We start from the raw sequence: 23,556 nt of genomic DNA on the forward strand, positions 1-23,556 counted from the left end.
TTCATGCATATTGCAAAATCATTGAGATAATTACAGCCGCTTTTTTCCGAAATATCTGTATCGCTTTAATAGTTCTTTAATACAGAGCTCCTGTTGCTTTCGAGGAAGTATTAATTGGGAAAATAGCAAATTTTTACATTATTAATTATGAAATTAATAATATATTCCGTTGTTTTCGAAATTAATAATGGAAGGTTCTGCAGTTGAGTCGAAAGGCCTAACTGCAATAAAACGAGTTAGTGTTAAAAACATCTAAATAACCAATTTGCGATGATTGAACAGTTATAAAGAATTATTGCCCCACCATTCTCGAGATATAATTGGTAACATGTCGGGGTAGTATCGGAAGATCCATGGTTCGTATTCGACCTATGAATTTTCCGATACTATATTCATGTTTTCTGCTCTGAGAGACCTAATATCCTTACATGGTTAGTGGAGGAGAGTTCAACAAGACTTCGATCTGAAATGCAATTATAAAAATCTCTCATCAGAGAGATTAAAATTTCCTAAAATTTAGTTCAAAGAATGCTTAAAGGACTTAATGCCAGCCTCCCAAAGACCATTAGAATTTGAACAAATACCAGAAATGCTGATATGTCAAAATTTTTATCTGACTTATTTGATTGTCCGCAAACTATTTCCATTTTTCAGCTTACCTCTTAAGCCAATACAGCGTTGTTTCTGAGTCTGTTCAATAATACAGCGATTCTTTGAGCATAGGTTTACTTGATACTGTTGGTTAAACTTGCAGTCAATAATGCTTCAAGAACTTCTAGTCTTTGTAGGGCAATCAAAGAGCGACATTAGTTTACGAAGCAACAAGATTTACATTTTTTTACGTCTTTAATGCTTATAGGTAGAGGGCAGAAGCATAGCCCTTTTTGCTGGCATCGCAGAAACTATTCATTTCGATTAAATTGCCGAATCCTTTCATCGTGAAGTTCAATACAATCCACAATCCTAGGAAATTTTAAATCTGTTAGTCATGTTGTAAGGATCTTAAGTTTTACTAACGTTTATTTTATTTTAAATCTTTACTATCACTTCTTATTTTCTACTTCCGGCCAGAATTAAAAGCTGTAACTTATTTATGCAAATTTGTCTGGCGAACGCCAAGTACTTAAGTTGTGGCTTTTTGCCAAGAAAGAGAGAGGAAGGAGTTAGTAGAAGCAGGCTGCGTGCCCTAGCAGTTTACTCGGTTGCTGGTTGCCTTCCAGGCCAGAGGTTTAATCCTCTTAATAATTTTAAACGTATTGTAGTGTTAAACAGTTCTCTGTACTACATACGGCTTCCTGTTAATATACGGCCAATCTTCTCGGAGGTCCTTGTTTGTTACTCCAAAGTTAAGTTAGAGTTTAGTTAATATTTTTATATTCTTACGTTCAGACCACAAGTGGTTGGTCTCTGTATTCCGAAGTCCGGAATTCATTGTAAAGAGTGAAAAATAAAGGGTTTCGTATACCCTTCCTGTGTATCTTGTCTACTTCCCACATTTATTGAACATAGCTTTAGTAAGCTCCCTGTTCCGAGTCAGGTTTTTTGAATGTTCCCCAAGCAAGTAAGGCGGAACATTGAACCTGAGAGTGGCACCCAACGAAGAAGAATAACCATGGCCGAGTTTCAAGAAGAACCTGTGCTGCCTGCAGAAGCGGCTCAGAATCCAGAAATGCCAGCTACCGCCCTGGAAGGATTTGGTTACATCGTCCAGACCATGCGCGCTTCGATGAAACCAGAAGCAACATTTAATGGAAACTCACCGATAACCAGTTTTTTGGAAAAACTAGATGACCACTTCATGATGTATCCCGTGCATGAGTTCCAAAAACTCACCTTAGCTACCAGCGCTTTGAGGGGCCAAGCGTTTAATTGGTTCAAATGCATAGGCAGAAGTCTCTTGGGTCAAGCGGGAAGTCCCACCTATACTTACGAAAATTTCAAGACTGCCCTAGTAAAAGCCTTCCCTGTCGTAAGGGATCGTGCGAAATTAGAAACGGAACTTTTCAGCATATATCAGCAAAGAATCGAAAATCTTTCCACCTTTATTTTAAGAAAAATTCACGTCTTCAAACTCCTGTATGGAAACCGTCCGGATCCTGAGATAATTCAAGTGATTTTGCCGAGGTTACTTCCCTAAGTACAAGACTTTATTGAATTAAGGAATCCGACTACACTGGAAAAGTTATTTGAGCTAGCAATCCAGTTTGAAAGTAGAAGAACGGCGGACATTGAAAGAAGACGCCAATATCAACAACGAACCAATTTGGTGAGCCAAGACCACAGCAAAGTCAACCACACGGCTACGGAAGCAAAGCGAATCAAAGGGCAGGGAAACCCGAGCATCCAAAAACAGCCGGCGAACGTCGACAGTTCAATAGCAATCCAGGAAAAAAGTCTCAAGGCCAGTGGAAAAAAAAGGAAAGCATGGAAAGAAAAAAGGATTTAAACTAAAACGGATTTCTGCTGACGAGAGGGAGCGGAAATCCGAAGGCCAAGAAAACCCCTCTTCCTTCAAGTTAAATACAGTAATGGTGAAAAATTTGACTTTTCCGAAGATTGAAGTGTTGGTGAATAACATCCCAGCCACCGCACTCCTGGATACAGGCGCGCAGTGTTCCTGTGTGGCAGAAGATTTTTTTAGGAAGTATTTTCGGAAATACCGCATATATAATTCAGATAATACGACAGTGTTAGCTGCGCAAGGAGAAAGATGTAAGTGCATAGGTAAATTACCGCTATACGTTCGTATCAAGGACGAACAAGTAAAAATTATGTTTTTTATAGTAAAGAATCTGCAAGCACATATTATCTTAGGGATTGATTTTCTTTCAGAGGCAGAAGCAACGCTGGATTTTAATGAAGCGTCCCTTAAGCTGACGATGAAACCAGTTCGAAAAGAAAATCGGAACCGCCAATGTTAAACCTTAACCACCTGCCTAAGGAAGAGCAACAAAGAATCCGATGTGTGGTAAGTGAATTTGTTTCGTTATTTAGTGATATTTCAGGATTTACTCAAGTTACTAACCATAGTATCGACACCGGAGATTCAATGCCAGTTTGCCACAAAGCATACCGGTATGATAAGGATAAAGAAAAAATTATAGAATGGCACATTAGAGATATGTTACGGAAAAAGATCATAACGCCCATCTCAAGTAGTTATGCTATCCCGGTGGTTTTATGTAATAAAAACAATGACTATCCATTAACACATCCAAAAAGGTGGCGTTTCGCGATTGACTATCGTAAATTAAACTCCATAACTAAATATCCAGTATATCCGTTACCTATTATTGAAGAAACTCTAAGGAACATAACGTCTACAAAATATATGACGACTTTAGACTTAACGACTGCTTATTTTCAAATAGGGTTTAGACCGGAGGACGTGCCTAAGACTGCTTTTATAACCAAGTCTGGCACTTATGCATTCCTGCGTATGCCGTTTGGCCTTTCAGTGGCACCGGCAACATTTCAGCGATGTATGGACATTGTGCTAAGGCCTGTTCTTGGAAAGTCCACATTTATCTATTTAGACGATATCATTATTACTAGTGATAATCTGGACCAACATGTACAGGATTTAAGACAGGTGTTTTCATTATTAAATGAGGCCGGTCTAAAAGTTAATGTCGAAAAGTGCAAATTTGCAGCCCCTGAATTAAAATACTTAGGTTACAGAATATCTCAGAAAGGAATCGAGACAGACGAATCAAAAATAATCGCTGTGCAAAAGTATCCGCCGCCAAATACGGCTAAGAAGCTCTCTTCTTTTCTAGGACTTTGTTCATATTATAGGTCCTTCATAAAAGATTTTGCAGCTATTGCTGAACCATTGTTAAAATTAAAAAGGAAAAAGGCAAGATTCTCGTGGACGGCCGAAGCCAATAGTGCTTTCGAAAAATTAAAGCAAGCGTTAACGCAAGCCCCTGTGTTGAAATTTCCTGAAAAGGATGAGAATTTAGAAATTTCAGCGGATGCTTCGGATTATGCGGTAGGAGCGGTACTTTCGCAAAATCAGCAGCCCGTGGCATTTTTTAGTCGAACTTTAAATCAAACACAAAGAAATTATTCCGCGACGGAGAGAGAGGCACTTGCAGTTCTGTTAGCAGTGCAAAAGTTCCGAGTCTATTTTGGAAGAGCGCCAATAACAGTGTATTCTGATCATGCGGCGGTAACTAGATTGTACTCAGGGAAAAACTTATCCCCAAGGTTAATAAGATGGGCAGTCAAGCTACAAGAATATAATCTGGTAATCAAGCATACCCCCGGAAAGGAAAATATCGTAGCAGATGCGCTATCCAGAATAAAAATAAATGAAGAAGGTAATACTGTAAAGGTGGCAATGCTCACAGCATGTACAATAAATTCCCGAGAAACTGTAATAACCGAACTGGGTAAGGATCCTGAGTTTGGAAACATTTATGAGTATTTAAATGATCCTGAAAATTTTAGCCACCAAGATATTGTGGCGATAAGAAATAGGGCGGCCCATTACGAACTAATAGATGGTCTATTATTTTATACAAAAACTACAAATTCCAACAATGAATTTCGACCTGTTATCCCAGCTAGTCTTAGATTAAATATCCTGCAGGAGTTACACGACAGCCCATTAGCTTCTCATGCTGGTATTCGAAAAACTATCCAACGCGTAGGCGAGGCAGTCTATTTTCCTGAACTGCAAAAGTTAACAAGGGCGTATGTCCAGTCCTCCCAACATGTCAAGCAGTTAATTATATTAATTTCCGCCCGGCCGGGTTTCTAAATAGTATTAAATCCGAATTTCCAAATGAAATAATTGGCATCGATTTATTGGGCCCTTTCCCAAAAAGTCAGTTAAATAAAAGTCGCTATCTCCTTGTTATGGTTGATCATTTTAGTAAGTGGACCGAAATTGTTCCCTTAAAACGAGCCTCCGCGAAATTAGTTACTGATTCTATTTTAAATAAATATATTTTAAAATACGGGGCGCCCCTAAAAGTTATATCGGATAATGGTCCTCAATTTGTAAGTAATATATTTGAAGACATGTGCCAAAAACTGGGCATACGTCATTTAAAAATGGTCCCGTATCGGCCGCAATCAAATATAGCGGAACGGGTCAATAGAAATTTAGTGAAAATTATCTGTAGTTATGTTAAACATTTTCATAAAAGCTGGGATAATTATGTCAATGAATTTGCTTTCGCCCTAAGGACCGCAAAACATGATACAACAGGCAAAACTCCTGCTGAGTTATTTTTAGGCAGAAAGATTATAACGCCGTTAGATAAATTATTTTATGTTCAACAAAGAGCCCCAGAATTTAAAATGGGTGATATAGAAAAATTATTTAAACAAGCAAAAAAGAACACTGAAGTAGCACAAAGAAAACAGAAGCTCTATTGTGATTTGAAACGACGGGGAGTAACTTATAAAGTAGGAGATGAAGTATTAAAAATTAAGCATTCACTTTCTTCAGCACCAGAAGATAAAACCGCCAAATATTTTCCACGATTTGAAGGACCATATGTCATAGAAAAAATAACTCAGGCTGTAGTGGTGTTAAAAGCCAGGAATGGTGAAACATGCTCCGCAAACATTGACCAAATAAAACAATACTATGACCGTAATAAAATGCAAATATTTAAAGATCTTTTGCAGGATCCGGCACGGCAGGCACAAGCTCCAGAGGTGGAACAACGACAAGCACAAGGACAAGCCATTAGGAGGCAGGAGCAATTGAAAAGAAAGTTTCCCCGTTGGAAAATTGAAGGTAACAATAAAAAGAAGCCGTTCCACCGACCACAAAAGAGAGCGCATGACCACCCCCAGAATGAAGAAGGGAGAAGTACGACGAATGCAAAGAGAGCCAGGAGAAATAACGGCAACTATAACCCGGCTCCCAAACGGAAGATCTACTCATCGGACAGGACTCTACGCAGCAAATGTCGCCGAATTACGGAAGGACCACCAGCGGCGGAGGAAAAGATACAAGGAAAATTTGAACGGCCAGCAACGAGGTCCAAGCAGGAACGAGAGAGAAGTGTCCCGGTTCCGCCAAGACCAGCGGCCATCAAACGGCCAAGACCACAGGCAGAGGCGAAAAATTAGGTATTCAAGGTTGACCGAACTGGAGGGAAAAGAAAACTCCTAGAGGAAGGAACTGAAGGGCAAGCCCGCGCAAGAAGGAGGATAAATCAAACACGAATCGTTGCTACCTTCCAGGACCGGGCAGAGAAAAGAATGTCCGAATATCACAAAGATAAGTAAAATTTTAAGTTACTTTGCAAACTTAAGTTAATCTTTCATTCTTACTGCAAGTGGCAGATTTCAAGACGTTTTACCTCATGTGAGGTTTACCTTTATCGCCAAAAAGGCGAGAAATGAGTTGTTACCTATTTTGGTATTATGTTTTTCAATTACTCGCGAGTAAAACTAAAGTTGATGTATAATAGGAATGTGTAAATACTTGAATATTGTAAAAGTTATTGTATAAATTTTATTTAGAACATTCCGGCAAGAAAGAAGTTTTAGTCTGAAAGACTTTTGAGATGTAGTATTTCAATGTAGAAGAATTGGCACTTGCTTGGAAAAGAATACAAGTTAACAATGTACTATTAATGTATGTTTTAAAATGCGTAAAATTAACGGCATGTTAATATGTTCTTATATACAATGTGAACTGTTATTTTAAGCGTTAGGAAATACTGTGATATGTTAAAAGTGAAAGTAATGCCAAAAATTTTAACTTATTCGTGTGACTGTAAAAAGAGCCAAATTATTGTGAATATGTGTTAAAGGTTGAATGAATGTAGTTAGGCTCTCTGACGCTACACTTCAGAGTTAGCCACTTTCAGAATAGTACCTCAGGGTTTAGAGTTGAAGATAGGGTGTGTTACGAGGTCTTGTTATGTTGAATTTTAACACGTTAGTGTTTTGATTGTAGGCGGCAGTGTTGAACACGTATACATAAACACATTCGTGTTTGGTGTTTTCTTTTACAACACATGTCAGAGAGCACGGGGAGAGATAATTAAAATAAAGTCATGAATGAAATAAGAATGTTAAGAGAAATATAAATATTGATGTTACTTGCCATTTCATTGTGTAACATTTCATTAAACTAGTTTTCCTTCCAGATCTCTGGAAGGAACCAGATTTCAACTAAAAGCTCCTGTTCAGATGCAGTACAGATTAAAAGTAATTGTCCATGGAGCTGATAATGTAAAGACAAATTTTTTTTAATTTCTAGTTTCTAGTGAGAAATGTTTGTAAAAGATTGGCCTCGCGTTAGATTCTAGAGCTAAAAGTTTTCAACAAGGTCGTTTTAGACCTCAGTTTCAAACTAATTAACTCTGGCGGGAAGTATGTAAGGATCTTAAGTTTTACTAACGTTTATTTTATTTTAAATCTTTACTATCACTTCTTATTTTCTACTTTCGGCCAGAATTAAAAGCTTTAACTTATTTATGCAAATTTGTCTGGCGAACGCCAAGTACTTAAGTTGTGGCTTTTTGCCAAGCAAGAGAGAGGAAGGAGTTAGTAGAAGCAGGCCGCGTGCCTTAGCAGTTTACTCGGTTGCTGGTTGCCTTCCAGGCCAGAGGTTTAATCCTCTTAATATTTTTAAACGTATTGTAGTGTTAAACAGTTCTCTGTACTACATACGGCTTCCTGTTAATATACGGCCAATCTTCTCGGAGGTCCTTGTTTGTTACTCCAAAGTTAAGTTAGAGTTTAGTTAATATTTTTATATTCTTACGTTCAGACCACAAGTGGTTGGTCTCTGTATTCCGAAGTCCGGAATTCATTGTAAAGAGTGAAAAATAAAGGGTTTCGTATACCCTTCCTGTGTATCTTGTCTACTTCCCACATTTATTGAATATAGCTTTAGTAAGCTCCCTGTTCCGAGTCAGGTTTTTTGAATGTTCCCCAAGCAAGTAAGGAGAAATGCAGAACCTGATAATGTAAGCTTTCTGTATCATCTCATCCACTCTTCTTGAATGTAAGGTGGCAGATATGTATCCCAAGGAACCTTCCTTACCCACAAGTCTTAAATGAATTACTTTACTCGAATAGTAAGTAGTGTCAGTAGTTCCAGAAGATCGAAAACTTTTCCAACGGCTTGTAGAAAACGTTTAATTTGTTTCTTTGAAGACGAGTATTTCAGTAAACCCTTGAATTTCTACAGAAAGGCAGTCTTCTACTTTATTTTAAGGCATTCTTAAAAACATCATTAAATTGGATGAGTCTGACAGAGTTATGATGTAGACAAGTGTCAAATCTTTCTTCCTCCCATCGTTTTCTGAAAACTCATCATTAGTTATCGATTTTCTTAAGATTACTTCTACTTTTTGATTTATTCTTAAATTTGCGAAAAATTTCAAGCTCATTTTGTAAATTATCTACTCTAAAGCAGACGCTGAGCGGTCGTGAAGTATTCGGATATTCGCTGCTGAAGTCTTCAATACGTTTTCTTATGGTATCAACAGCTAAAACAGCCTAACATTCATTCCAAGCAGAATGCATTTAAATCTGAATGTTTGCCGAACCTTTCTCCCTTCACTTACCACAAAAAAACATATAATACCTCTCTATTTCTCTGCCAAATATACTTGAAGAAACGCCTTTCAATATTAAGTGGAACGGCAATTTTATTTAGCCGAAAATTAACTAGAATGGTTAGGATATTTGAGTAAAAATTTGGGACTGATCACAAACACTCATTTGATGATAATTGGGCACTATCGTGACAGCTGGAGTCAAATAGGATTGCAGTTTTATTAGTAGATCTGTTTCTTTCTCTTTCAGCTTAGTGTGGCAGTTAATAAATTGGTTTGCCCTTAAGTCCGTTCAATTATTCCCTGTTTTAAGTAATGTTTAATAATTTATGAGTATTAGAAATACATATCTGAATTTTGATTATTTTGTTTTAAACTTTGTACTCGTTATTTAGATGTATTAAAGATAATATTTAATTCTTTCCAATCTCGTTTCTAACTTCGTAAGGTCATCGCGAAAAATAGTTGTTTCATTGAAAATTTCCATAACCTTGTCTTTCTCCATACCGTAGGGTCATCACGCTTTATGTCAATAGATTCTAATTCCTAACATTATTATAAAATGTCATCTAATATTTCATGCTTTCAACGTAGACAGCAATGAATCTTGTTCGATGGCTGAACTTCTTTGAAAGATGCATTAGGGAAGCATTTGAATACTGAATCTTGCTTAGATACAAGGTTCTCAAAAATTTACAAAAATAGCTCAGCACGTGTTAATCCATTAACCTTTCTTAGTTTGAAATAAATTGAATCAGCGAGCTCAGTAAATAGACTGACTATGGAATTGTCTAGATAAATCCAAGATCAATAGACAGATAAAGTTATACTCTTTCCGACACTGGAGTTCAATGACGTATCGATGTCTACTCAGTGACGTCACATGACTCAAAAAAATACGGAAAAACGAACACATAATTCAAATTATTTCCCGAAGCGGACAAAGTAAAAACGATAAGTAAAAACGCTGTTTATTATTAAGTTAAATAAAGGGGAAATTAAACTTTATTAACAATACAATCTAGTGAATCTAGTGAACAATACAATCTATTTGTAATTAATACGTAAGGACCGAACGAAAGGGAATACATTAGCATAGGTTTTTTTTTAAAAAAACAAAGAAATCGTGAACAGTAGGATAGGTGCTTGCAAACGAGCAGATGAGTTTAAAAACTGAAAATGTCATTTAAATTGAAAAATAAAATCTATTTTAATTACGGTATTTAAAACCTTAGAAGACATCTGTTATCCAGTGAAGTTTAAGATCTTATAAGGTATTGATCCCGCCTTCTTAGCATGCCTTTGTGGTGTAATGGTCAGCACGCTCGGCGTGTATTCAAGAAGTTCGTGGTTCGAGTCCCGGCGAGGGCATTGTTCATTTTTCATCCCTCCTGTTTTTAAAAAATACCTAATGTCTCTACAGAGGCGCACGAACTAGAAAAGGTGGTGGATGATGATTCTCCAGGATTTGGCGATTGGGTCCCCTAATCCCCAACGCCCTTAAAAAATACCTAAAGTCTCAACAGTGGCGTCCGAACTAGAAAAGGTGGTAGATGGTGATTCTCCTACACCAGGATTTGGCGATTGGATCACCTAATCCCCAGTCACCCGTTAAAAGGGAGAGTATATAAGGTATTTCTTACGCCTTATTAGCATGCCTTCGTGGTGTAGAGGCCAGCACGCTCGGCGCGTATTCGAGAGGTCTGTGGTTCGAGTCAAGGAGAGAGCATTGTTCATTTTTCATCTCTTCTGCTTTCAAAAAATACCTAACCTCTCTAAAATCTGATATCAGATCTGGTATCAGATTTGAGCCTACAAACCGAACATAACAGAAGGTGTTAAATATTTTCATCAACAATCATTTATTCTTTAATCCAAGCAGAAATATTTACGTTTTTGTTGATGTACATCATCTGATCAAGTTGTTACGTAATCATTTACTTAGTCGTGGTATTATAATTGATGTTAATCTAGTATACAAAGTGAATTTTCAAAACTTATATAATTTCAAATGGTCGTATAAATTGAATTGTTAGTTGTGTAACTCACAGATAAACAAATCGAAGTTATATTATCTGAGAGGCACAGCGTTAAACACGCTGTTGAACTACTGTCTGAGAACGTTGATAATGCTATCAACTATTTATTTCCGGATATCATATTTAAAATAATAGAAACCATCACTTTAAGCGATCAGTTCTTTGACATGATGAATTCCTGTATTTATAGTAATGGCTTGAATACAAACCACATAGAAAAACTTGTGATATATATAAACTGTTCCTTTAAGATGGATAAACAGAGAAATTAAATATTATCTTTTTAGCAAAGTCTATTATTTAGCATCTTGTCAATCAAACCGAACAATCAAAGCTTTATAATTCTGCATCAGAAACAAATATGAAATTAATTATCTTTTGAATTCTAAATTTAATCAGGATATTCTAGAAAAACTTTTCAACCAATTTCGTAGCATTAGTCGCACTTATGGTCATACAGCTCTTACAAAATTTCCTAATAAATTAGTTATTTATAATTGAAAATTTCCTTGGAAAATTAATCCTTCGGCGATTGCGAGAATAAGCAGTTTCTTTCTTCCCAAATATGCGCGATATCTGTTAGTCGTAAATCTGTAATACAAGCTGGTTCATTTGCACTCACTGTGGCGCGTAACTGGAGTGCGAGCTGTGCTCGTCGACACCATCAAAGGGTTAGGTGAAAATCAAAATATAAAATGCGATAATCTCCAGAATTATGAATTTCTTTCCTCACAAATATTTTCAGCTCCGTATATTTTTAAAATGAATATTGCTGTTTTCTGCGAGAAAAAGAAATGCAAAAGAACTCGAGCAATTAATAATAAGTGCAAACATCTCTACAGTGTTTCACAGTTCCGGATCCTATCAAGCATTGTGCAATGTCACATGGTACACTGAACATAAATTTAAAACTTTTTACCCTATTCTTGACAGGAAGGAAAATAATTAAACTTTGGATCTGTCGATGCTACTAATGGGGTTATCTTGTCGGGGCAGGTCTGGGTGAGTGTCACATATACCGTTGATAGGACGTACTTAAGTTACCGTTGATAGGACGTATACTTGTGACCGGTTAATTCCATTTGGTGGTGCCAGTAACAAAGCACTGCCCAAGTGGATAGCAATAGTAAGCAAATGAGGCCTTATGCACTCCACAGAAGTGTGGATGAAAATCTTTTGTGAACTGGAAGAAATTTTTACCAAATTTCATGGAAATGAACTCAGAAAAATTAAGTCAATGTTTCTCGAAACAAATTGGTTTGAAGTATGCTGAACAATTTCAGCCACCAGTACATTTGTTTGTTAGGGCAGGAACCATAATAAGAACGCAAAGTATTAATATTTTAAAGTAGAGTTCTTCTCTTCGAAAGAAGAGAAAAAGGATGAAAGTGAATAACATCTCAATTAAGGTAAAATATATTTGATGTATTCCAGAAATATGTTTGAAAATTTGTGCCTTAATTTAAAAATTATCCTTGTTATTTTTATTACTCAATTCAAGTTTGATGTTCAAATACGTTAGCTGAGCTACTGACGTACAAATATTTATGATTCAATTTTTATTTTTAGTCCAAAGGGGCTTTGTCCTTGAAGAACTATTGTTTTCGTTTTGCGATTTTGCGTCGGAACCCTTTAAACAGTGTATCACTTTTCAAATCGTTGCCACCAAATACTATCGCTTTGTATTATATTTGAGGAAATTAAATAATGAAGAATCTGCATAAATGTATGTATGGTTTTCGCAATGTGATGAAGCAACGGTACCTAGAGCCATCCAATTTTGAATGACGTAATCCTACTGCGAATATGGGCATCTGGAAAGCTCAAATTTGAAATTTGGAATTTGTTTTATTATCGATTTTATATTTTGTAAAACTTTTAACGAATTTTTGATTAACAAACTCAACGATTTAAAAGCGAGCAATGGCAACACTCTACGGAAAAAAAAAAACTTTTTATCTCTAGCGCGCGGAATTGTGTATCCGGAAATCTTAAAGATATGCTCATTTTAAAATTATTTTGCGACATTTCTGTTGAACTGAATTTTATGGTTTAAGTGCAAAGAACATGATATTTAATAAATAAAGGTAACACACAAGACGTTAAAAAACGCCCCTTTGGACGTAATTTAAAATCCGAAACCTTTCAGATTTTTATTAATTTATTTTTAATTTTTGGTGTGCTTTCATAACAGCTGATACGTGAATTAGAAGGTAGAAGTAGTAGGTGATTAAGCCAGCTTAATGAATCAAGTAACGTCACACGCTCAATGGTTTCTGGTTGAGAATAGCAAATCTTGTAATGCAGGTGTTTGGGAATAAGTCGAATGGAGTGAAATGTGCATTCTATGGAACTGGGAAAATGTCTTTGTCTTCACAGAAACTGCCTTCCGCAATGGATAACTAACTTATTTATTTTTGTTTTTTAAGTTGCAGACAGACTTATTTACTTTTATCTATAGACTGACCCATTTAAATCAGGAAAACATGCTGTTATTAGTTTTCTTTTTATTCCTAAAATGTTTGCGCATTCGTTCGTCATGAAATTAATATACAATCTGGTATTTAAAATGCATCGAATCTTTATCCATTTTCTGTTTGCATCATCGATAAATATAAGCACCGGGATCAACAACACTGAATAATTTTCTTTCTTTGACATATGACATAGTATCCAAAATGCAGAGATAGCTTCATTTGGTTTCTTTACTAGAGAGTTAGCAGTTCGACTGAATCGATTCTTCCGACTCCACTTTTCATTTGATTTTTTCCTAGTTCACTTTATCCTCGCACAACGCTCTTGATTCACTCCTCATTCTCGATTTTATTCATCAAGATTATTGTTAGCGAACGATGAGTCATAAAAGCATACCGATTTAGTTAAGTGAGCAAACGGTTCTAATTTTATCCCCTAAAGCAGCAATTTTGTGCACTTTCAGACTGAATCATTCTGTCAGCAAGTGATTGATGATTTCATTTTTCTTTTGCCGAATGATATTTAGACTCTCGTTTTCCCGTTAGAGCTTATTATGATGATCGTTCTTGCAACGAATACAGGAATAATTTGAACTGCCATTTCTTTTAAAATATATTTATTTAAACAATTTATGTAAAATTTATGATCTTCTACGGTTTCATATTCTTATTATCAACTCATTTTTAGAAAATCACCACATTCACTTAAAGCATGTAACATTTCACATAAGATAGAAACTTTTATTTCTTATTCATTGTTGGAATCAATTGTCAGCATTTTTGTTTTTTCTAAAAACACGAAGGATCTTTGATTATTGTGTCTGCAGTGAAGCTACGATTAGGTTATTAGGTTAGGTTATATGAATATGGCAAAGCACAAGAGGGTTAACTGCCAAAGAGTACGGATGCCTTCGAGGATTATTTTCCAATGGAAATGGCTCGTAATCATGTTACACTTGGGAAAACTAGAAAAACCAACCGTGCAGTCACCCCATTCACGTGGATTCAAATCCGAGTTGAACAACCAGTATTCAGGGGTCTAGACCACTCGGCCACTAATGAGGCGTAAATTCCAACAAATATACAGGATGAAGCGTTGGCAGATTGCAGGTAAGCCAATCACAAGCGCAAGTGGTTAAAGAGCTAAGTGTAACGCTCAGTGTTGTGTGTAATTTGTGGAAACAGTTTTAGGACATGGATACATAACGAGAAGATCTGAACAATGTTAAAAAGATCAACAATTTAAAAAAGATCAACAATGATGAATGAGGATCATTATTTGGCACTTTCAGCGCGGCAACAAAGGCAAAGAATATGTATTGTAGACAAAGAATATGTACATAGACTTTCTTTGACAAAGGACTGCTACAGCTTTATAGCTCTGAGCTGCATGCTGTCACTAGAACCCGAGTTTCACGGTCTAGTTTCCCGAAGGCTTTGTGAGATAGGGCTGTAAACCAGAAGATCCGCTGTTTTTGTTCCGCTCACTGCAACACACAAGAGACTGCGTTTAGCATGGTTCAAGCAACATGCGCTGTGCTTTTTACAGATGAGTCAAGATTCAGTCTTGGCGTACTTCTATCTGGAAAGAGCCTGGAATACGATGCCATCCATACGGGCATCAGGGAAAAGGGTGATTACGGAGATAGAGGTGTAATGGCTTGGGCAACTATTATGTTGGATAGCCGCACATCTCTGCATGTGTTTGACAAAGATTCCTTGACTGCTTTATGGAAAACACAATTCTGTACTTTCAGTAAGAACTCAAGAAGCAAGAGAAATTTCACTATGTTCTAACGGTAATAAGAAGGCAAATATTTGATTAGGTGACAAAATAAATATCGAAAGTAAGAAATTCATTTAAAATACATTGCATAAAAGCTGTTTGTAAGTTGATTAGAATTTCGTCACTAAAATTAGAATAATGCACTTATTGCTCTTATACTTCCACAGAACAAAAACGTTTAAATTGTAAGCGAGTGTTCTTACAAACAGCCGTTATATTTTGTCTTTTATTTCTGCAATATCCGACAGTACAGCCTAACAATACTTTAAAAAAATTGATAAAATATTTGCATATATGTTGTTAATGGATGTTGTAATTTTTGTTTGATTTTCTTTCTGTTATTAGAATTTTGAAATATTTCAAATTAAAGATAAAAAATATTTAAACTCTTTCTGTTTTGCATTTATTCATATAGTAAACTTAAATTACTTTTCTATACTAATTATTTCCAATAAGAAATTATTACAATAAAGTAGCAGACAATATATAACAAACATGTTTTCTTTATATTTTTACAGATGCTTGCTGCTGTGTATTATAGCGATATTGGCGTTTCATTTTCTGATTCCGAATAAAATACACGAATTAGATGGAGTTACATCGGAAATCATTTACGATATATATAGTGAGTTTCAATTAATTTTTCTTATGTATATATAGTCGAGGTTAAGTATTCTGCTGTTACAATTCCATAATTGTTCCTGTTTTGCTTACACCCTTGTTAAATCGTTATAAGAAGATACATGCCTGGCATACATTTTCTTTCAATCAGACATCCGACACGTCTGATTATACCTCTGTTAGCAGTAAGGAGTCCCAACCATTTACATTTATTTATAAATTTATGTTTCTAGGATTCACTATGTTTATCACCAAAGTTTTTTCATTTTTTTGCATTTCACTTCTCAGTGAGAACAGCTTGACTGAGATATCCATCCGAAAGGTTTCGGGAAACTCGCCAAAGGTGTCTGTCGATCCTCTTTGCCATTTGTGATGGCAAACAAATTTTGAGCTGCCTACTAAATTATAACCAGACGCTTCTTCTTTATGCTGATGAAAAAAGTGCAAAATTTTTAGGATTGATAAAAATGCGTGTGGAAGTAAAATATAAATCGAGCAGGATTTGATATATTTGAAAAATAAATCTAGATCATTAAGAACCTCTAAGAAATATCCGTTCTGTGTCTCATTTTGTTAGTAATTTGTCTCCTTTTGTTTCTAATGCAGCAAGTGAATATCAAGATATTCACTTGCTGCTCAGGGGTTTTGAGTATTTGTGATATTAATCATGGATCCCATTCAAATTTCTACAGTTGCGTAATTGAAAGGGAATGTGTGTTAGATAATGCATTTAGAGAACTTATAGGATGAAATTTTCATGATGTTAGAAACAGTACGTATCTTGATGAATAACTGTCATTAGAAACATTTTTAACATATTAAATGCATCCTATTGACTGCACTTTCAACAGATGGAAACAGGTACATCATCACCATATGCTGCATTAGACAGCATACTTTCTTAGGATTATTCCACTGCTGATTTATTTTTCTTAGATACCGATTACATAAAAACAAACTTGTATATTTTATTAAGATATTCCTTCTAATAATCCACCTGAAGTCCTTAGAAATAAAAAATACTTGAGTTTTTCTTAGAGTAACAAATCATGTACAGATGTATTAAGTAAAATAATTCGCCGACGAACAAATATTAAAGATACCACAACAACAGGAATCAGCTTAAGTTGCGAAATTTGCGGGACTAGTTATATATTTCTTCAGTTGCATGAATGAAAATGACAAAGGGGACCAACCTTGTGCTCGCGCGATGATTGCGTAGATACTTGATGCTTAGAGAGTCCATCTATTTTGATGAAAAATAAACAGTCGAGCCGGATTACATTCTATAGTTATTTAAATTCAGATTTGTGGTCACAATTCACTTGCCACTCAAATCGTACCTGTTTCCAGAACAATTTTGATACTATTATGATATAAGCGATGATTGCAGCACATAGAGGATTGCAGCAAAGCGTCTCGAGACGAAGAAAGCACAAGCGAAAAAGGGAAGAGTGTCGCAGTAGTTCAGAGGAAGAAGGGAGGGAGTAAAAAAAAGGTTTTGGTTTACAAATTACTTTGATTGGGCAAGAGATATCTGCATTAAGCGTTACATAAGATCGCATGATTAATTTTAATGACGCAACTTAGATTTATGGCGCTATTTCTAAGACAGAGAGGAAGTTCCCAAATTAAATGAAAAATAAAAGAGGTTATAGCCAAGTAAAATTAGAAGTCTGCTGTCATATTTTTTATCTTACAAATTACCCCCTTTCAAAAAGAAAAAGGCAGAGCGATAGAGAAGCCTTTTTGAGAGAAAAAGCATTGAACCAGCAAAACATGAGAAGTATAATTTTGAAAATACCAAACACAAGCTTTTGAACAATTAAAAAATTATAATACGTAAAATTTTAAGTTCAATAATAATTTTAAGCACTATATTCTTTAAAAATAATTGCACATTTTTAGACTCGTTAGTAAAATATGTGTCCAATCTGTAAAACGTTCCTCTTTCTGGGACATTCACATCAGAATTCACTTCAGAGAAGGATTTCCAAACAGTTTTGCACACCATATTATAATTATAAAAATTTTATATACTCATTAATTATTACGAATAATCATAAATCTTAAAATTTTATACTAATTTTCACACTAATAAGTAATACTTATCAATTGAAAATATTGCAGTATTCCAGTTTCTAATTTGAAAAAGCTGTCAAACAAGAGAGTTTCATACTTTGGCGCTGAAGTTACTAATTAGCAGTACACCACTGTGTGCATTAATTTCGGTGTTTCGGGTAAAATTAGAGGATTTTAATTTTTATCTCTTTATCTTTTTTGGGGTAAAGGTACTTCTATATTCTCAGTCTAAGAACACTAATTTCAGAGAGCGAAAATGTATTTGTTTCTGGATAGCGGAGCCTGAATTTATGGAAGAGAAAAGCAGACTAATTTATTATTTATTATTATTATTTTTACAAATGGCGGGCACCTGTCTATAACGGCATTGGCCACTACAAAGGCCAGAAGTGGTAGCAATTTCATTGTAGACTCACCTAGTAAACGGCCACCATTACCTCCTATGAAGGGACAGACAATTTTACATCCATGCCTTCTCTGGGATTCGAACGCGGGCCTTTTGGTATCGCAGTCAGGCTCTAGTAACCACTATACCGTCTGGGTGGCTGAGTATTTTATTTTTGTGAATCCCTTACATAATCTGACTGTTCAGCTTCTCTTTCTTTCTGATAAATCTTTTAATATTTAACCTGTTTATTAGTCTATTTTTGTTTATCTAAGCTAGGTCAGATTTGATCTCTTAAAGAATGTGGTCTGGAAATAAGATGCAATTCATCAGAGTAAATTCCACCAGTTCAGTATGAGTATGTCTAGTTCAAATAAAATTAAATACCATTTTACGAACTGAGCAGATTTCAGCAGTATTTACGTAAATAATTTTCAACACGATGAAATGACAATGACAGCAGAGTCTATGGCCTTTTTGGTGGTGTTTTACTTTTCTCTCGTATCAAAATAAATTGAGTATAAAAATTAAATTATGATGAATGTAGGTACGAAGGAAGAGAATATGAAAAAGTGCTCATCTGTACTAAAATATTAGCACCATTGTAACGCCCGATCATAATGACAAAATTATAATTTCTAGAAGTGTTTAACTAAGAATTGCTTAAAATTAAGCAAAGTAACAACCTTGTGTTTGGCTTAGATTCTATTTAAGACTCTATCGATTTCGCGGGCGATTAGGTACAGGTTCCTCTTCATTTTCCCCATTCATTAAAGTTCTTTCAGGTTGATTTGTTTACCCACTTGCGCCATGTTTTTCTTTTCTTCGCCACTCCACGAGTCTACTGGATTCTTTCATTTTCGGAAGCTGATTTCTTCGCTTCTGATGAATAGGGACCTGTTCGCCTTCGAAACCGATAGAGTCTTAATTAAAACCTACACCAAACACTATCTTGTTGCTTTGCCTGATTTTATGTTTTACTTTGGCGCGTTTTTCTTCTCTCTTTAAGAACTGCGTATTCTCAAACCTAACGGCTGACCTTATCTCTAAATATTACCGAACTGTTGCCTTTGTTGACGCTTATTATTAATACACTAGATGAAACTCAAAAGTAAAATCTAACGCAGTACTTTATTATCCACTGCTTGCGGAAGTGCAACTAATAGTAACATAAAAATAAATGAGGCGACTTCTCGTCGACTATCTGTTACGACGTCTCTCTGCAAAGCTTAAATTACCAAGTATTACAGTTCCAAAATTTATTCAGAGTTAAAACATCGTTTGAAGTGGAAAAAAAAATCGAGAAATATTCTCACACTTACTAACCTTCGGCCGTCTAACCTGCTTTGCCAGTGGCTTCTTTTACTAAGCGGACGTACAACGTACCGACATCCACTTATAGTATTCTATTTAGTTTTACTAACAGTTATTTTAATTTTTGAGCCTTTCCTGAATTCCCTTATTTGAACTTGCATTTCCTCTCCAGGATGCAAAATAAGTAGGTGAACGAGTGTATTTAAACTGTGGTGTGGTGTATTTAATTATGTCAAAGCACACTAAGGCTATCTGCCTAAGGGAAGGGATGCCTTCGTGGAGGACTTTCTAAGGGAAACTGGCTCGTATACACGTTACACATGGGGAAAACCACGAAAACGCCCATGCAGTCAGCCCGTTCGCGGGATTCGAACCTTGGACCGAACTACCAGTGTTCAGCGACTTTACCGCTCGGCCGCTGGTGGTCGTATTTAAACTGTTAAAAACTAAAAAATTAGACAATGTGTGACTTCACTAGTGAAAGCGCACGTTTGCTATTTTGTTATACAGCTGTAAATCTTAGTAGTGGTTGCGCATTCTGGCTGTCTGGTTAGTATATCGCCGGCGTAGGTTTCTGAGTCATCCTGTTAGATTAAACTAATTGTGTAGTCTAGCACTACATCTCTACCTTTTTAATTTAATTATTATCGTTTAAGTTCTCTGGCTCACCAGCGGCCGAGCGGTAAAGTCGTTGAACACTGGTAGTTCGGTCCGAGATTCGAATGGCATTTACGATTGCAATCCAGTTTTAACCTACACTGCCTGCCGTACAGTTTGCATAAATTTCTGGTCTGAGAAAGTAATGCATATAGGAAAGAAATTAAAAAACGTAAATAATAAATGGCACATATTTCATTCTGTAGATGAATATGATACTTGCTGACTCTTCATAATATTTCTGTAAATATCCACGTTCATTTATATTGTTATTCTTCTATTAATTTTTTATTTCACATTATTTTAAATAAAATATTGTTGCATTTTTGCACGGGTTCGTGGATTTGGAATGATTCACGAAGACACTTTTGATGAATCATCAAAACACAATTTATTAGACAGTAATTATTCAGGACAGTTCCCCAAGTAGCACAGCAACGTCGTTCGTTGCTGATGTCGTTGCAAAATCGTTGCAATATGTCGTCTTTAAGACACCCAGATGTCCGCGAAACTCCCCTGTTTTGCAACCGTTGCTAAGACGTCTTTATTACTTCTTTGCAGATGAGGTTTTTGTCGCACAGACGTGTTTATTGCGTCTTTCGCAGGTGATATTTTGGTTGTGAAAGCATCGTATCACAACGTCTTAACGACGCCTAAATGTTAGCAAAATTCCACCTTTTTCCAACAGTTGTGAAAATGTCGTTGTTATGTCCTTGTGTTACACATTGATTTATACAGAAAAATAAACTTAATAATTAATATATTTTTCTTATTTTTTTTAAATTTTGTATTCCTTGTATTTATCTAAAGTTTAAATATTTTATCATTTCCTTAAAACCAAAAGATAATACAATTTTTTCTCTTTAGACTAAATATGCATAATTAATAATAGCTTTAATTATTTTCAGTACTTTAAACTATATTTTTAAATAACTAAAATTCTAAGTTAAGATTATTTAAGATGTCACCATTCTTTTTTCCTTAAGTGAGAGTAATTATGAAAGTGGTTATTATAAATATATAGCATTAATAGTAGATTTTAAGTAAATAAAACTCAATTAGATATAAATAAAAGTTAAGATATATATCTGGGTAAAAATAGTGTTTCTGATAACAGCATTATCACATTTATTTCTGTTAAATATCAGAAACATTGAAAATTGCCCCTGTCATGATAAATAAGGAAGCGGTTCTTAAGCTAACATAATCAGTATTTTACCGGAACTCAAGTATAAATTTATTCGCGTTTCACAGTAAAAAATATAACCATTAACTTCTATATCTCCAAGATATACAATGAAAGTAGTTAATAAATGTGATAAAAAATATTTCATACGAAAATATACCTAAATCTAATAACTTCCCATATTCATATCTAAAATGAAATAATAACCTAACAAAAAATATACATGACAGCACTATTTAAGAAAAAACATGAACTAGTAGTGTTTGAAAGTATAAATAGCAGAAGGAAGGTAACAGAACTAAAATTTCCAATTAATAAAAAAATATTTGTGTTTTTTAAATAGTAAGCAATTAAAAGTGCAATCATTATGGATTGCAGTATTTATTAGTAATGCTGATATTTCTTAACACCATTTCTTTCGATCATATGTAAATGTATTTACCTATTTTTAGTTTCTACATTTTAGAATAGTGGTAGATTACAATGATCATTTCAGGCGCTTTTTATAATCAATAACTTTGCTTTTGATACTGTACAGAAATAATTTAAATAACATAGTATACGATAGTAAGCTAGGTACGTTAAAGTAAGCTTTTCGTTAAATAGCACACGATGAAACTTTTTTTTTCTATTTATTATGAATTTCTTTGTTATTACAAACACATAAAATGTAAGCGAAGAATATACTTAATGAATATACTTAAATTATGAATATAATATACTTAAATGACTTACTTAATATACTTAGTTAAGTATAATGAACATACTTAAATTTAATAAAGAACAGAACCTAATTTCCAACATTCATTTATTGAGATAATCTAATAGACATACATAACTGCAATATATAAAAAAACGCGAATTACACTGTGTGTTGGAAGAATAGATACCAAACGACAAGTAATAAAACTGCAGTTTGCAATCAATAAAAAATATTTAGTGTTTTTCAATATTACACAATTAAGTAAGGCATAATTATAGATTACAATATTTCATAGTAATGCTAATGTTTCCTTAACAATATTTTTTCGAAAGTCTGAGCACCAACCTGTATCATGAACACAATAATCGATTAATATGAATGACATACGATACAGCACTTAGGACGTTATAACCGAATCCGTGTATCCAAATATAACGATAATCCGTGTATCCAAATATTGCACCGCTGGAGCCACTGAAAATTGTAAAACCACAATATAATTTTAATCACCGGTAAGTCATAAAACACCAAAACAGAACACTATTTAACTGTATGGACGATTTTAGCATGTTGCAATCAGATATTCACAAACAAAATAAGCAGGAATTCGGTATTACCACGATGATTTCTCCTTACTTCAAAATAAACTGCCATCATTATATTTTTGTAGGTCGTTCTCTTTTTGTATTGAAGCTCTCCAGTATTTAATTCCGACGGTGAATTACAAAAGCATGAAGAAAATATTCTTGAATATAAGATGGAGTCAAATTATTGCGCAGTTACTAACTTGTTCGAATTTGGCAGCTAGCCAAAGCCTCGAGCTCAAATGTTCGTTTATATAATCATCCAGAAAATAATTTACATGGAATGTCGAACAGCAGTTCAGTGCAACGTTTCAGCGATTTATTCGATTGCATTAAACCTTTCGACGGCTCTTCTGATAGTTTAATAGAATCTTTTTTAAATGGCTTAGAAGAATTATTTCAACTGAATAGAATTACGAACAATGATAAAAAAATACGAAATTTACAAAAAAATATTTATCGGGCTCTCTAAAACATTTTTAATGTCAATGTCACCAAATCCCGAGTGTACTCTAATATTAGGATTAAACCAAGCTTTTTTGAATGCACGGGAAAAACATAAAAGCATAGCAAACAGTTCATCAAAAATTTTATAGGTAATGAATTTCATATTTTTGTTCACAGTTTCTCGAATTTTGATGTCAACATTTATTAGTAATTTATCAAAGTCATTAATTTTGTCGTTTTCCATTAAAATGGTTAATATTTCTTTCTCCTTTTCCATTAATTTTTCCGTTCTGCTTCTCCTGACTGTCGGTGAGTTTTCCGTCATATATATTGGACAGACGTTAAAAATGCATGGATATCCATCGTCTTTTAACATTAGGCGTTTTCTGGGAATTCTTAAAATCGCTCCATTTTTATCCGTCTATACATCTTCACGAAAATTGTACTTATTGCTCTGTATGCGGTAAAATGTTTCACATTATGCCAGCATATTAATTCAAATAAATTCATCATTACTTCAAAAATAATAAATGAAGTCATATTTTAGAAGTGAAATAATTGCTAACATGTGATTTGCATTGTTTTCGGAAATACATTTTTTTAAAATATATAAAATGCACAACTACTTATAGAACATAAAATGCAACTTTCTTTATACATTAGTCTAATTTTTAAATATTTTGCTATAATATTTATAAAAAATATATTAAGTATTAATTATTTTTCAAAATTTTA

General features: G+C 34.6%; 1 protein-coding gene across 1 annotated transcript in view; it reads left to right on the plus strand.

The window, feature by feature from the left end:
* Positions 1–23,556, plus strand: part of LOC118205098 (immunomodulatory peroxidase-like) — a 143,994-nt gene that overhangs the window by 23,455 nt on the left and 96,983 nt on the right. The window contains exon 3 of the mRNA XM_085808731.1: positions 15,361–15,467. Within this exon, the coding sequence (XP_085664857.1) occupies positions 15,361–15,467 (107 nt within the window). The remainder of the gene's footprint in view (positions 1–15,360; positions 15,468–23,556) is intronic.

The sequence above is a fragment of the Stegodyphus dumicola genome, chromosome X1 (genome assembly GCF_044657685.1).
Source record: "Stegodyphus dumicola isolate Sdum_Otavi_A_Nest chromosome X1, ASM4465768v1".
Classification (NCBI taxonomy): domain Eukaryota; kingdom Metazoa; phylum Arthropoda; class Arachnida; order Araneae; family Eresidae; genus Stegodyphus; species Stegodyphus dumicola.